The sequence below is a fragment of the Pogoniulus pusillus genome, chromosome 10 (assembly GCF_015220805.1).
Source record: "Pogoniulus pusillus isolate bPogPus1 chromosome 10, bPogPus1.pri, whole genome shotgun sequence".
Lineage (NCBI taxonomy): Eukaryota > Metazoa > Chordata > Aves > Piciformes > Lybiidae > Pogoniulus > Pogoniulus pusillus.
In genome coordinates, this window is record NC_087273.1 from 34,548,549 (window position 1) to 34,565,242 (window position 16,694).

The 16,694-nt window shown below is 47.2% G+C and overlaps 1 protein-coding gene across 2 annotated transcripts in view; it reads left to right on the top strand.

The window, feature by feature from the left end:
• RALBP1 (ralA binding protein 1) overlaps window positions 1-16,694 on the top strand; it is a 33,222-nt gene that overhangs the window by 8,768 nt on the left and 7,760 nt on the right. For both annotated transcript variants that reach the window (XM_064150209.1, XM_064150210.1), the window contains exons 2-4: window positions 7,341-7,634; window positions 12,668-13,126; window positions 16,081-16,430. In XM_064150209.1, the coding sequence (XP_064006279.1) occupies window positions 7,391-7,634; window positions 12,668-13,126; window positions 16,081-16,430 (1,053 nt within the window). In that variant the 5' untranslated portion in view covers window positions 7,341-7,390. The remainder of the gene's footprint in view (window positions 1-7,340; window positions 7,635-12,667; window positions 13,127-16,080; window positions 16,431-16,694) is intronic.

The window sequence follows — 16,694 nt, forward strand, 5'->3', positions numbered from 1 at the left end:
ACTGATTTTCTTCAAAGCAGCAGTGTTTTCTTTGTGTAGACTAGGCTACACAACAGATGTGGGAATGGCAGTCACAACTTGTTTTGTCCTATGCTGTCAGATCTGCTGGAGGGTAGGGAGGCTGTACAGAGGGACCTGGGCAGGCTGGATCAATGGGCCACAGCCAGCAGTATGAAGTTCAGCAAGGCCAAATGCCAGGTCCGGCACTTGGGTCACAAAACCCCATGAATGCTCCAGGCTTGGGGAGGAGAGGCTGGAAAGTTGCCCAGCAGAGAAGACCTGGGGATGATGGTCAATAGCTGGCTGAATATGAGCCAGGGGTGTGCACAGGTGGACAAGAAGATCAACAGCATCCTGACTTGGGTCAGGAATAGCCAGGCCAGCAGGACCAGGGCAGTGATTTTCTCTCCCCTGTACTTAGCATTGATGGAGCCACACCTTGAGTACTGGGCTCAGTTTTGCACCCCTTACTGCAAGAGAGACATTGAATTGCTAGAGTGTGTCCAGAGAAGGCTGATGAAGGGTGCACAGATCTTGTGAGGAGCATCTGAGGGAACTGAGGACCTTTATTCTAGAGAAAAGGAGGCTGAGGGGAGACTGTTTTGCTCTACAGTCATAGGAGGTTGAAGCCAGGCAGGGGTCTGTCTCTTCTCCCAAATAAGAAGTGATAGGACAAGAGGAGATGGCCTCAAGTTGCACTGGGTGGGGCTTAAGTTGGACATCAGGTACAATTTCTTCCCAAAAAGGTTTATCAAGTCCTGGAACAGGCTGCCTGGGGCAGTGGTGGAGTTACCATCCCTGGGGGGACTCAAAAGCCATGGAGATGTGGTGCTGAAGGACATGGTTTAGTAGTGACCTGGCAATGATGGGTTAGTGATTGGACTTGATGATCTTAAAGGTCTCTTCCAACCTAAATGATTTTCTGATTCTACTTTTTCACCAGTTGTGAAGCATTCATACATTTTTATCCATTCACTCTATCGCTCTGTTGCTTTTTTTATACTTGGCAAGTAAACTGAAAGCAGCAATCAGCATGTATTTTATCAGGTGGGGGCTTTACCATTCTCTGAAGCCATGGGATTGCTGAACATCACTGCAGTAAGTGCTGCAGCCTGAGCTGAAGCTTTTCTAGAAAACAGTTTGGGATTTAAGTTTAAATTCTAAGGATGTTGATACCTTTCTCAAAGAAAGCTGATGTTTGAGCTGAGTTCTCTTGTAAGACTGATTAGCTGTGTAAATTGACACAGAAGACAAACATTGTGAGCACCTGGGTCCTGCTGCTGATTCAGTAGCAGATAATTTAACTGCTGAGTTGTCCCACAGTTGCCTCTGAAGAGCCTTTGCTGGCGGTGGAGGCAGATTCCTGCTTCCCAGCCATTCCCTCTTGAGGGGATCCCTGGAGACGAGGCACTGCCCCAGGCTGGGGTGTGCTACACCCTCCCTTGGATGTGTTTGTGAAGGTTTTCAGGGTTTCCTGACGTTTTGCAACCTCTCAGCCCTGGAGGTGGTGATGTTAATCATAAGTAATAATCTACTGAGCTTATAAATATGTAAATTGACTTTCCCCTCAGGTATTGAGTGAATCTGGAGCAGAGGTGGAAATGAGACTTTGTTAATCCTGACTCTACATATGGTACTGAGAAAGGGACTAAAAATCTAGGTCTTTAGAGAAAGAAGAAATACTTCATGTGGTGTTTGCACTGGCATTGATAAATCTCCCTCTTTTGTTCAAAACTATCACCCTTTGTCCTGCCACAACAGCCCTTGCTAAAGAGTTTGTCCACAACTTTGTTCTGGGCTCCTTTAAAGTACTGAAAGATCTCCTTAGAGTCTTTTCTAGGCTGAACAACCCCAGCTTTCTTAGCCTGGCCTCACAGCACATGGGTTCCAGTCCCCACATTATGGCTGTGGCCTGCTGGGGACCTCTCTGAGAGCTCCATGTCTGTTTTGCACTGACGACTCCGGAGCTGGACTTAGCAATGCAGGTGGGGTCTCAGCAGAGGGACAAAATCTCCTTCCACCTGCTGCCCAGGACACTTGGTTCTGGCCTGAGTGTACACACGGCCTGCTCATGTTCTGTTTTTCACCCAACAATTATTTAAGGTTGGCTCTCAACTTAATGGGTTAATGAGGAGCTGCAATACCTCAGTAACAGGGAGTAACCTGGATGCTGGTACTTGTTCTGAATGTGAGCTGGCTTCCTCCAGCACTCCACTGAAATAGAGCTCTGGTTTGTAGCTCTCCAGTCATTGAGAGCCAAGTAGTTTTGTGCAGCTGCGTATCAGCACTTCTGGGCTGGAATGGCCTCTTGGAGCAGGACTTGAAATGCTTTGGATGGTACTGTACATGCAGCAGGCTCTATCTGCCTGCAGGTAAACGAGAGAACACACAGTCCTGTTTGTTTTACTTCTGGAGCTGATCCGATGCTGGCATTGTTGTTGAAAAACACACAGCTTGCTCCTGTGTGACTTGAGTTGTGTCATTACACCTTCTAACAAAGTTCTCTAAGGTTCACAGAGCATCATGTAGTCTGTGAAGTGACCTTAGGTTTAGGAGCTGAGTACTAAGCAATTTGTATTTTATTTTCTTTAACCAAAAAAAGTCTTCTCAGGGCTCTTCTTAAGACTTTAGCTCTTGCCAGTTATGAAGTGTGAGTGACTCACACAGAAGTTACTTCATGCAGTGTTTGTGTGATTCCTGGTGACTTGTGAAATGTTAAACTTGCTTTACCTGTCTGCATGAAGCACTTCCCTCTTCTTTCTCCTCTCATGGCTATTAAATAAAGGAAAGGGTACTGTTTATGTGCCTGGATTTTGCTTGTTAAATAGGTGGCCTCTGATGTTATTTTGCTGTTTGACTATGTGGTGACATTTTGGTCTAGGTAGTGTCTGAGTGAAAGCAGTGTTTGGTATTAAACTTTTCACTATGCTGTAAAAACTGCATCTTCTTATTTCATAACCCAGCTTAAACTGTTCCAGTTTATTGCACTAATAAAATCTCAGAACAATTTGAGTAAACCAGAAATGGTTTATTAGGTTTAAGCTACAAAGAAAATCTTTGTTCTTTGCCTGACTTACTGCTGCAGCTGACAACCATCAGTAGTTACAAGGTAATTAATTTGAGGTGTACTTAAAAACATCCTCTGCTCTTGGAAAGGCCATAGTTTAAGTAGCATCCCATGCTTCACAGAATGCTAGCATGGTGGGGGATGGAAGTGATCTCTTGAGATCGTCCAGTCCAACTCTCCTGCTAAAGCAAGGTCACCCACAGCAGGTTGTCCAGGATCACAGTGACCAGGTGGGTTTGGAATCTCTCCAGAGGAGAAGACTGCACAATCTCTCTGGGCAGGCTGCTCCAGTGCTCTGCTACCCTCACAGGAAAGATTTTTTCTCCCTGTTCAAATGGAACCTCCTGCATTCCAGTTTGTGCCCATTGCCACTTGTCCCGTCCCTAGGCACCGCTGAAACGAGCCTGGCCCCATCCTCCTGTCCCCCCCCCTTTAGCTATTGATCGGCATTGAGAAGATTCCCTCTCAGCCTCCTCTTCTCCAGGCTAAACAGCCCCAGGGCTCTCAGCCTTTCCTCTTCACAGAGATGCTCCAGGCCCCTCAGCATCTTTATACACTCTGTTGGACTCTCTCCAGTAGTTCCTTGTCTCTCTTGAACTGGGGAGCCCAGAACTGGACCCAGTACTCCAGATGTGGCCTGACTGGGGCAGAACCTCCCCTGACCTCCTGGTCTCACTCTTCTCAGTGGACCCCAGGACACCATTTGCCTTCTTGGCCCAAAAGCACACTGCTGGCTTGTGGTTGCCTGCTAGGACTCCTGGGTCCTCCATGGAGCTGCTTTCCAGCAGCTCAGCCTCTAACCTGTCCTGATTCAGGAGGAATCAGGTGTGGGACTCTTGTTGAACTTAATTAGGCTCCCCTCTGCCCAAATCTCAAGCCTATTCATGTCTTGCTGCAGTAGTCTGAGCAAGGTACAGACCTTAGCTGTGTCTCAGATATTGCATAGTCTGGTAAATAACTTCCCTCTAACTCTCTTCTCATCTCCAGGTCATCTTTTCAACCATCTCAGCAGTGGTGCAAGTACAACTCATAGTTTCTGGGGTTCTTTGACATTCTTTGACCACAAGTGGTAGTTTTTTCTTCTTTCCTTTTATGGTTCATTACCTTCCAAATTGGAGCTATGCTTTTATTAGGATAGTTTTGATTGAAAAGCAGTTGTCTGCCTCATGTTGTTGAGTAACCCCAATCCAGATTGGAGTAACCTACATCCAGATCTTTTGGACTGAGGGCCTACAGTGATGAGGCCCCTGCTGCCTTCTTGGTCTTGCTTTTGGATAGTTATGATAGAGCAGGTTCTGATAGTTGAGTGTCCCCACTCTGCCTCCATCCCATAATTTCTGACTTCTTGGGGCTGTGTTCAGTGTAACACCCTGCTTTCCACAGTGTGTCTGCTTGTGGCAAACAGAATGACCTGGGGACACCCACCACGCTTCAGGTGTGGTCTTGCATAATACCTCTTACTTGTGTCCTTCATTCCATCCAGCAGCTTTACAAAGTAACAGCTGTGGGTGCAATCACCTGCTCTAATTCACTCTTGCTGTTGCAACTGATTACAAGGCACAAAGACACTGCAAAGGTGATGCAAACAAGAAATGATGGAGCCCTCTATGCTGAATGAGAGAGCTCTGAGGTTGGTCTTCCAGGCTGTGCCTCCCTTTCATGTGTTTCTGGCGCCTTGTAATAAGTGATAGCTGTGGCAGCTGGTTGTCCTGTGTCTGTCTTCACTTCTCTATGTCTTTTTTTCCAAGCCTGATCTCTTTAGTGGGCATTTTTATTTCCTAGATACACTCAGGATGGATTGTCATAGAATCAGGTTGGAAGAGACCTCCAAGATCATCCAGCCCAACCTAGCACCCAGCCCTGTCTGTTCAACTAGACCATGGCACTAAGTGCCTCAGCCAGGCTTTGCTTGGACACCTTCAGGGACGGTGACTCCACCACCTCCCTGGGCAGCCCATTCCAATGCCAGTCACTCTCTCTGTGAAGAACTTCCTCCTAACAGCCTCCTTGCTTCCTAATATTTTCTAGGAAAGAATCATGGAATCCAAGACTCAATATGGTTGGAAAGGACCTCAAAGATCATCTAGTTCCAACCCCCATGCCCTGGGCAGAGACACTTCCTGCTAGACCACGTTGCTCAAGGCTCCATCCAATCTGCCTTTGAACACTTCCAGGTTTATCATCTCCACAGCTTCTCTGGGCAACCTGTTTCAGTGCCTCACCACCCTCGTAGGGAAGAACTTTTCCTAATGTCTACTCTCAATCCAGCTTCTTCCAGTTTGAAGCCATTAGCCCTCATCCTGTCTACATGTTTTTGTGACAAGCCCTTCTCCAACTCTCCAGTAGCCCTCTTTAAATACTGAAATGTCACAAGAAGAGACTCATTGGAGTCTTCTCCAGGCTGAACAACACAACTCTCTTCAGCCTGTCCTCACAGCAGAGAGGTTCCTGTTCTTGGATCATTTTTGTGGCCTCCTAGGGACCCTGTCCAAGAGGTCCATGTCTCTCCTGTGCTGAGGACTGCAGAGCTGAACCCAGCACTACAGGTGGGGTTTCAGGAGAGCAGAGGGGCAGCCACCTGCTGCTCATGCTGCTGGGGATACAGCCCAGGACACAGTTGACTTCTGGGTTGTGAGCAAAGACAGAAATTCTCCCTCTCCTTCTTCTGTTTCTTCTATCAGATTAGTTGTCAGCTGCCTTCACAGGACAAGTACCTAAAGGGGCTGATAAGAAAGCTGTGGACAGGTTTTTTAACCAGGCCTGTTGTGACAGGGCAAGGGGTGATGAGTTTGAACTAACAGAGGGAGATTAAGACTAGATGGGAAAAAATGGGGAAAACCCCTGGCCTGGGTTGCCCAGATAGGTGCTAGGTGCCCCATCCCTGCAAACAGTCCAGATGAGGTTTGATAGGACTCTGAGGAGCCCTGTCTAGGATCCTGTCAGGCATGCCTGGAATCTCTGCACAACCTCTCTGCGCAGCCTAATCCAGGGGTCTGGCACCCTGAAGTAACTTCAAGTACTTCTCCCAAGTAACAAGAGATAGGACAAGAGGAATGGGCTTAAAATTGTGCCAGGACAGGCTTAGGTTGGACATCAGGAAAAATTTCTGGACTGGAACAATGCTTCCCAGGGAAGTGGTGGAGTCACCATCCCTGAGGTGTTCAGAAAGCGTGTTGATTTGATGCTGAGGGGCATGGCATAGTGGTGGGCCATGCAGTGCTGGGTTAACAGCTGAGTTCATTCATCTTGGAGGTCTTTTCCAACCTTACTGGTTTTATAACTTGATCTGTCATCTCACTATACCAGTAGCTTTTCCCAGGGTTTTCATTTCATGCCATGAAAGAAGGGCTCATGTCTGAGAGTGACCATTTAGACACAAAATGCCATCTTCAGCAAAGTGGTCTGCAGAGGCACGATGTCTTCTGTGGCATATCAAGGCTATGGAATTTCTGATCTTTATCCCTGCTAGGAAAAACCTCTTGCTTATGAGTTTCACTGCTGAGATTACCTTTCTTCAGCAATTTTCATCTTAGCTGCTTTTTGGCCACAACTCAAGCAAACAACATACCAGCATCTGATTGTGGGTGACCTGATATAACCTCATGAAATATGAAGCTCTTGTTGCATATACCAGAAAAGAACTTCATTAGTCCTTTTCTGCTTTCTTTAATTGGCATTAGAATGATTACAAGATGGATTTACTTTAACTCTTTGTCATTTGGGTTTTATTTCCCCCCCCCCTTATTACAACAGGTTGGACAAGTCCTTATTTGCATCTGTAAAATATGCTTGGGAGAGATGAAAATGATCTTTGCCTTCAGTGCAGTGCAGTATGCTCAGGAGAGATGAAAATGATCTTTGCCTTCAGTGCAGTGCTCATAAACACTCTGAGCTTCCAGAAAGTTCTACTTGATACCAAAATGGAAAGTTTGAGCACTACTTTTTAAGTAAATACTGAGACTTAAGTATGGAGTCCACCTGTGAGTTTGTTAAGAGTTATCTCAAATGTGAAAATACCCTCATGCTCTCTCTGTATGCTGATTCATTGCTCTGCAGCAGAGATGTCTAACCCAGCAGCTCCTTCATTATGTTAATATGGTTTAGGAGTTACTGGACAGATTGTGCAAACAGCGAGCTCAGGCCCTGATGTCTTATTGTTTGTGTCACCATAAGTGGGCCCGTTCAGCGTAGCAGGTATTGCTGTTGGTGTTTCTAGAGCAGAGCTCCAAACAAGGTGTTCTGAAACCCAGCTTTCTCCTCTCCCCTGCTGCAGGTGTGATGGACAGGTAGCAGAAGGTTTCACTTGGCTAACAGGGACCCAGAATGACCGAGTGCTTCCTGCCTCCCACCAGCAGCCCCAGCGAGCACCGCCGGGTGGAGCACAGCGGGGGGCTGGCTCGTACTCCCAGCTCTGAAGAAATCAGTCCTACCAAATTCCCTGGGTTGTACCGCACCGGTGAGCCTTCGCCACCTCACGACAGCCTGCATGAGCCTCCCGATATAATATCTGATGATGAAAAGGAGCACGGGAAGAAGAAAGGAAAATTTAAGAAGAAAGAAAAAAGAAGTGAGTAGGCAACTCCTCTAACTTCATGCTCATGATTTCTCTTTTTCTTTCTCCCTGAGTATTCCCAGTAGGGCTTTTTCCCAACTTGTTTAGGTGTGGAGGAAATCAACCTGCACAAACAGGCTTTGTGCAATACCTGTTTCTCTTCCAAAAAAAAAAACCAAAAAACAACTCCCACACCTTAACCAAAAAATGGATTTGTTTTTTTGTCACACAGGTGCAGGTGCCCAGAATTGCTAACAAACATCCAACGTCTCCTGCCTGCCGCAGGGTTCTGCTAATCTCATTATCTGTTCACAGCCTACCTGGAGCTTTCCCAGAATATTTCCAAATAGATGCTTCTGGAAATTGTAGCTGAGGGGCCAGCTAGAATAAAGCTGTTTGACCTAAATTTCACAGGATGGTGGAAATGGTCTAGTCCACCTGCCGCTACTAAAGCAGGGTCACCCACAGCAGGCTGCCCAGGATCGCAGTGTCCAGGTGGATTTGGAATCTCTTGGGAGAAGGAAACTCCACAACCTCTCTGGGCAGCTTGCTTCAGGGCTCTGTCACCCTTAAAGAAATTTTTCCACCTGTTCAGATGGAACCTCCTGGGTTCCAACTTATGCCCACTGCCTCTTCTTCTGTCACTGGGCACCACTGGAAAGAATCTGATCCCATCCTCTTGACCTTTGCCCTTTAGTTAATACAATCACTGAATATCAGGGGCTGGAAGGAACCTTGAAAGCTCATCCAGTCCAACCCCCCTGCCAGAGCAGGACCACCTATACCAGATCACACAGGAACACATCCAGGCAGGTTTTGTATATTGATCTGTGTTATCCTTTATCCTATTGCTCTACATTATCCTTTAGTAAAAACCAGCAGTTAAAATTCCTACAGGTTCTCACAAAAAAGGTAATTCCTGAGGGTTTTCCTGTAATGCAAGCAGCATTAACCTCATACAGGTTATTGGACTGGGGAGGAACATTTGGTGTTGATTGGATAGCTTTAAACTCAGGCCATTAGTAGCTGGGTTTTTTTACTCTTTGCAAACCAGCATTCTGTTACAACTGTGCTTTAGAGGCTTCTAAATCTGGAATTAGTGAAGGTCAGCATTACATACAGTGTGGGTTTGTGATGTAATTCCGTGTATCCCATGGTGATCATCTAACTGAAGGCTGAGGAGGAAAAAGGCATCCTCAGCACATAGATGCAGCTCAGCGCACATTAGCACTGTAACTATTTTCTCCCCCGAGAGATGACAACAAGTTTGCAGCTGCTGTAAAGCAATTTTTTGCCACTTACAGCTTTAAGGGTATAAAAAAAGCCTTGAGAAGCAGAAAAAGTCAGAAGAGTCAAATTATCTCTTGCAGCTGTAATGTACAAAACTTTCAGCACTTCTTAGCCATTGTAGATGTGTGTCATGGAACTGCTACTCATATCTAAGCTGCAGATAAAGCTGGTGGGAGACCTCATCCTGTCTGGAAATCCTCATTATGGTAAATACACCTTGAAGAGACATTTTTCCTTACGTACATTACAAGGCTTCCTTGCAGTTGCTTTACGTGGCTGGTTTTAAGAGTTCCCCTTCCAGTTTTGCCTTTGTTCCTTCCAGGCTTTTGGTCCTTCAGTCTACTCCACGTTTTAAATTCTGTTACACATGTTCAGGTTGTTTCTTTCCACTTTTCATGGCTACCTGCATTGATTTAGGATAATCCATGACCTGCTGTGGTCATGTAGGTTGGGCTTTAAACAAATGTGACTCAGTGTTTCTATGAGAAAACCTCTCTGGCCTCATCCTCTTTGCCTCCACCTTTTAGATATTGAGGTTTATAGATAGATTTATAGAGATACAGGGATTTAGCACTGATCAGATCCCCTCTCAGGCTGCTCTTCTCCAGGCTAACCAGCCCTAGGGCTCTCAGTCTTTTCTCACAGAGATGCTCCAGTCCCCTCTGCATCTTTGTAGTCTCCACTGGTCTCTCTCCAGTAATTCTCTGTCTCCACTGAACTGGGGAGCCCAGAACTGGACACAGTACTCCAGATGTGGCCTCACTCAGAGTATAGGAGAAGGAGAACATCCCTCAACTTGCTGGCCACACTCTTAATGCACCTTGGGAGACCAGTGGCCTTCTTTAGTGGATTTTAGCAGACATTTAAACATCACATTTAAAATAAGTGCAGTGAGGTGTTTAACGTGCTCCTTCATGTCTTCTCAGCACGTCAAGAAATACCAGTTTCAGCAGTGTGCTGTTTCTGGTGTTATGTTCCCACGGACCTAGAAAAGCACCAAGGTTGGTGTTGCAACATGGGCTGTTGACATCTAAGGCAGGTGTTCTGTGGGTGAAGGCAGCCTCTGCCTTGAGCCTCCTCTGCCAAACCATGCTTTATTGGTGAAGGCAACCTCCAAGCTTGGGGTCTCCTGTGCTGACCCCGAGTTTGTTGGTGAAGGCAACCTCCAAGCTTGGGGTCTCCTGTGCTGACCCCTAGTTTGTTGGTGAAGGCAACCTCCAAGCTTGGGGTCTCCTGTGCTGACTCATAGCTTGTTGGTGAAGGCAACCTCCAAGCTTGGGGTCTCCTGTGCTGACCCCTAGTTTGTTGGTGAAGGCAACCTCCAAGCTTGGAGTCTCCTGAGCTGACTCATAGCTTGTTGGTGAAGGCAGTCTTCAAGCTTGGGGTCTCCTGTGCTGACTCACAGCTTGTTGGTGAAGGCAGTCTCCAAGCTGAAGTCTTCTGTGCAGACACTCTTCCCACTGTGTATGTGTGAACCCTACAGCTGTGAGGTACTGCAAGAATTGGGGGCACATTGTTCTGGACTGTCTGGTGAGGATCTGTGAACCTCAGCTTGAAACTCAGTGCTAGCCCCATCTTGTTCTCACCAAACACTGTGGTGATGTGTCCTCCTCCTTCGACCCATGGCTGGTTCACCAATGGCTCTTCCTGTATCAGAGAGCTTTGAATCTTTAGTTTCTGCACTGCAGGTTGCCTTCTGGGTTTAGTTTACAAAATCAGTGGTGGTGTAGCCAGTGAACTGGGAGGATGAGACCTGGTTACTGGTCATCCTCCAGGTAACACTTGCATTTTGATCCTAAAATCCACTTGGGCAGGAGCAGTTTCTCTACAATCTTCTATGAAGGTGCATGCTTGGTGGTCCTAGGGAGGAGTTCTGGGTGGGAATGGTGAGCTGGTCACACGGTGTAATTATTTTATGGCAGTTCCATGCTTTGATACATTTCTTATGTTGAAAACTATCATCTACAGAGCAGCCAGGGAGGCTTTGAAATACAGACAGCTCCTTGGATGTGCTGAAATAATCACAGGATGGTTTGGGTGGGAAGGGACCTTTAAAGGTCATCTAGTCTAACCCCCTTGCACTCAGCAGGGACATCTGCACCTCGATGAGGTTGCTCAGAGCACCAACCAACCTGACCTGGAATGTTTCCAGGAATGGGGCTTCTAGCACCTCTCCAGGCAACCCGGGCCAGTGTTTCACCACCCTCATGGTAAAAAGAATTCTTCCTTCTCTCTAGTCTCAATCTCCCTCTTTCAGTTTAAAACCATCATCCCTTGTCCTTGCACAGTGGGCCCTGCTAGAAAGCTTATCCCTTAAAGGACTCCAAGTACTGAAAGTTCACCACAAGGTCTCCCAGGAGCCCTCTTTACTCCAGGCTGAACAAGCCCATCTCTCTCAGCCTGTGCTTACAGCAGAGGGGTTCCATTCCTCACATCATTTCTGTTGCCTGATCCAGCAGCTTAATGCTGAGAAGCTCCACAGCTTAAAACAGTTTAGAACTGGCAAAATAAAGACCTGTGAGAACAACAGCCCATAATCTGCTCCATGATGCTCTCTCTGATAATCCAGGGGGATAATTTTCCACCACCCAAAACTCTTCATGCAGGAAGAACTCTTGGCTGTCTTATGTGTCCTCACTCAGGCAGAGGCACAGGATGTAGTGGAAGATCCTCAAAGGATCTCTATAATGGGGGGCTTCACGTTGAGGCAAGAATTTGCTGCCCATAGCCTTGGGGGAACTTGGATGATGAAAAATGTCTTCTGCCAACCAGGTTTCAGTCAGACTTTTCTTGTATGGGGTACTATGTGTGTAAAATGATAGTTAATTGATGTAGAAGTTGTGTTCCTATGTTGGATTTGGCCATGGGTTTGTTTTTTTTGTTGTTGTTGCTTGCTGTGGGTTTGAGGATTGTTTTGTAATCCACCTTTAAAGATCCTTGTTGCTTTTGCCTGAAGGATGGGCAGGGCTGGCTGTGGAGGTGTAGCTCTTAACAGCACTGGTGCAGGTTTCAGATGGCATTTGGTGTTTTGCTGGAAAAGTCACTCCACCCTTGGACTCGTTTGAAGCTCTCACACAGGGTTTTTAAGGCAGGCACACACCTTCACTGGCAGGCATCGTGCTGGTGATACTGGAGCTGGTTATTTGTCCAGTACAAAAGTAAGTGTGCTTGGGCTTTTGGAGGGGTGTTTTTCCTGTCTTTTATGTAATGCTGTGGGCTTTTGGAGGGTTGGTTTGGTCTGGTTTTGGATTATTTTGTTTGGCTTTTATTGGATGCTGAAGTTTTATCACCTTAAAATTGATAATGTCCTAGAAGGAGATTGGGGAATTAAGTGGTTGAAGTTCGGTTTGCTGTTGACAGAAATTTGTTAGACTTGGGTGTGTGGAGCTGATCCTTAACAGCAACTCTTATACTGTTGATTGCAGGAACGTAGAGAAGTTGCCAGACAGTTGTTTTTATTTTGCATTCCATTGACTATTAGATGGGAAACTAACCCATAAGATGGACATTGCCATTATGAGTAAGTATCTAAGACATTCATTGTTTAGATCCCTCAGGAGCTGTGTGGCTTATCTCTACAACCTTAATTTAGTCCTTGTCCACTTCACGTTGTAACAACTACAGAGAAGCTTCAGAAGAGTCAGGCAGGTGCTTCTCTTTCTCCTCCTCCTCCTCACATACTCTTATTCTCTCCCTCTAACAAAGTGCTGCCTAGAAGGTAAACAGGCTTACAGCTGTCCTCTTGCCTTCTCCAACAGCGGAAGGTTACGCTGCCTTTCAAGAGGACAGTTCCGGCGATGAAGCCGAGAGCCCCTCCAAGCTGAAGCGGTCCAAGGGGATACATGTCTTCAAGAAACCCAGTTTCTCCAAAAAAAAGGAAAAGGATTTCAAAGTAAAAGAGAAACCCAAAGATGAAAAACACAAGGAGGACAAACACAAGGAGGACAAACACAAAGAGAAGAAGTCGAAAGACTTAACGGCAGCAGACGTGGTAAAACAGTGGAAAGAGAAGAAGAAAAAGAAGAAGCCCATTCAGGAGGCAGAGATACCTCAGGTGGAGGTCCCGAGCCACAGGCCTGTGTTCGGCATCCCCCTGTCGGACGCGGTGGACAGGACCATGCTGTACGACGGCGTCCGCCTGCCTGCCGTCTTCCGGGAGTGCATCGACTACGTGGAGAAGTACGGCATGAAGTGCGAGGGCATCTACAGGGTCTCAGGTACTCGGCTCCTTTGCTCTTTCTTTAGCCACGTCTGGCACCCAGAGTCTGCTCATGGGCTTCCCACAAAGCTGCCTGTCCCACTTGCTTCCACCGTGTGTAGGGGTTTTGTCCTTAGAAACTCCGAGCAGCTGCCCGGTGTGGGGTTAAGGGATAGCTGCCCAGCCATGGAGAGGGCCTGCCGGTGGACTGGACAGTCCATCCATCCCAAGGAGGATGGCACCAGAAATGCTGCTATTCCATCCCATAATATTGCATCTTTATCTTCTATATAAACTGACTGCAGAGCCAATTCTGCCCTTTTCTCCCCCTCTCTGTTTCCCAGCGCAGAGTCTCAGCTCTTATCCGTGATGCACGGAGGAGGTTCGCACCTTCTGGGGCCTGGGCAAAGCTAATTTTTGCTGCATAATTCGGGCCTGGTAGTGGGAGGAAAGCAGGGAGGCATGGGAGGGGGCATGAGGAAAAACTGTGGAAAGCTTTGTCTTCATGAGCTTGTGAGGGTGAATATGAATTTGTGTATTTGTGAGGAGTAGTTCCATTTAAACTTCCAAAGCCAGTGTGGAGCTTTTATTTTTGCTCCTTTGGGAAGGTGTAAAGTAATTTTTCTCTCTGCTGCAACCAAGAGAGGGTCGGGGCTGTTCACTCTGGAGAGGAGGAGGCTCTGAGGAGACCTTGTTGTGGCCTTCTAGCATCTGAAGGGGGCCAGAAGAAAGCTGGGGAGGGACTTTGTAGGGTGTCAGGTAGTGATAGGAACAAAACTAGAAGTGGGGAGATTCAGATTGGATGTTAGGAAGAAGTTCTTCAACGTGAGGGTGGTGAGAGCCTGGAGCAGGTTGCCCAGGGAGGTAGTAGAAGCCCCATCCCTGGGGCTTTTTAAGGCCAGGCTGGATGTATCTCTGAGCAACCTGATCTAGTGTGAGGTGTCCCCACCCATGGCAGGGGGTTGGAGCTAGATGATCCTTGGGCTCCCTTCCAGCCCTGACAATCTGTGATTCTGAGGCACCCTAGCAAGCAGAAAGCACAGCTGTGAGTGCCTCAGCTGAGCAGCAGCAGGCCATTGTGTAACACCAGCTTCCCTAGGTGAGGCATCACCTCCAACAAACAGCCTCTTTCTTTGTCAGCTACCTCTGCAACAGGACACGCAGGAAATTCTGTGGTGCCTTTTAAGGGAGCAAGTGAGGGAAGGGATTTGAGGAAAAGCCTTTGAAGCAAATTACCTGGCACTGTAAAACTCATCAAACCAGTTTAAAGGCCTCATGAAGCTGGAATCAAACTGTTTTAAAGGCCTCCTTCTGCTGCCTCTGTGGTGTTGATCTGCACAGTGTTACAGAACCACAGAACCATCTTGCCTGCAAAAGGCCTTTTAAGATCAGTCAGTCCAACCAGTATCTAATTCTGCCTGAAGTCAGCTGTTAAACTGTGTCTCTCAGCACCACATCTATGTCTTTTAAACACCTCCAGGGATGGTGACTCCACCAGTGCCCTGGGCAGCCTGTTGCAGGACCTGATAACCATTTGGGGGAGAAAAAGATTCCCAGTGTCCAACCCAAGCCTCCCCTGGTGCGACCTGAGGCCATTTCCTCTCATCCTATCACTGGTTACTTGGGAGAGAAGACCCAATCCCCACCTTGCTCTAACCTTCTTACAGGTAGTTCCAGAGAGTGAGAAGGTCTCCCCTGAGCCTCTTTTTCTCCAGACTGATCAACCCTAGGTCCCTCAGCTGCTCCTCACAAGACCTCTTCTCCAGACCCTTCACCAGCTTCACTGCCCTCCTCTGGACCCACTCCAAGTCCCTGTTTGGTAGGGATGTACAAATCCCCCTGCAGCTCACGCAGTCTCTTAGTCTTGCCAGCTGGAACGTTCTGGTGATGTGTTTGTTTTTTCATGACACAGTGTGTTGGGAATGTTGACACTTTCACAGGAGGGAGAGTGTATTTTCCGTGAAGCATCTTTTAATGTTTGCACTTTCTAGGTGTTCTCCAGGGCAACAGCACCCTCTTGTGTGGGCAAGGGTTTTTAAATTGCGAGCTCAGAGAGGATTGCCATGGGGATGTCCCCAGGTCATAAAAACATCTCACAGAAGGTCTGGGATGGATTGGCTAATTCTGTCAACATGTTTTCATTCATGCAGCAATCAAGCATCCTGGTGGCAAGCAGCAGGGCCAGAGGAAATGGATACAAGCTATGCCAGGGGAGGTTCAGCTTGGATATTAGGAAATACTTCCTCACTGAAAGGGTTCTCAAACACTGGAGTGGTCTGCGCAGGGCAGTGGTCGAGTCACCACCCCTGGGGGGGTTTCAGCAGCATGTGGACCTGGCACTTAGGGATATGGTTTAGTGTTGACCCTTCAGTGCTGAACTGAAGGTTGGACTCGGATGATCTTGAAGGTCTCTTCCAACTAAAGATATTCTCTGAGATTCCCCCTCTGAGGAGAACCAGCTGGAAATCTGGGAGCTAGAAAGTGTGGGGTTTGTTTTGACAGAGGAAAGCTGTTTGAGGTGGAACTTTGCTGCCCAGTGTTTGAGTTGGTAACAGATTTGCTTCTTGGCTTAGGGCTGTATAATTGACACAGCCAGAGAGATGCAACTGATTTAATGTTCTCTTCCTCACCCTGTTTTTGCATTCCTTGATGCAAGGGAATGTTGGCACCAGGTCTGATGCTGGGGCTTTGCCTCCTAGTGATTGTCAGTGCTTTTAGAAGTCATTTAGAGTCATGATATTAACTCTGCTCCATGGTACCTTTAAAAAGCACTCCTCAATGACCTTAAATCGTAAGGAGAGGTGAAATAAATACATCTCTTAGAACAAGAGTCATGGAATCACAGGATCATTTTGGTTGAAAAAGATGATCAAGTCCAACTGTTATCTCACTCTGCCAAGCCTGGTTTAAACACTAATTATTACACATTTGCATCTGCTGCTGTCCCTTAATTCTCGGTCTCAATATTTTAAGGCATCAAATCAAAAGTGGACGAGCTGAAAGCAGCCTACGATCGAGAGGAATCTCCCAACCTGGAGGAATATGAGCCCAACACAGTAGCCAGCTTGCTGAAGCAGTACCTGCGAGAGCTGCCTGAGAACCTGCTGACCAAAGAGCTCATGCCCCGCTTTGAAGACGCTTGCGGGAAGAGCACAGAAGCTGAGAAAGTTCAGGAGTGCCAGAGGCTGCTGAAGGAGCTGCCAGAGTGCAACCACCTCCTCATTTCTTGGCTGATTGTGCACATGGACCACGTTATTGCCAAGGAACTGGAAACAAAAATGAACATCCAGAATATTTCTATAGTGCTCAGCCCCACTGTCCAGGTAGGTGCACCACGCTGGGAGCAGTAGAGCAGAACTAAAGCCTAGCAAAGGCTCATCTGTAGGTGGGATTCAAGGCTTGGGTGATACAGTTAATGACAGTCTCTTTCTAACTAAGAGAGGAGAGGAGGAGGGAAAAACTGTAAGTGTGGTCTTGCTTAGTCATGGGCCTGATCTTTGGGTCATTCTTACAAAGACTGCTGTCAGGGGTTTGACTCTGCTGTGAGGAGTGATTTAATGTTGAATTCCTCCAGTAATTCATACAGG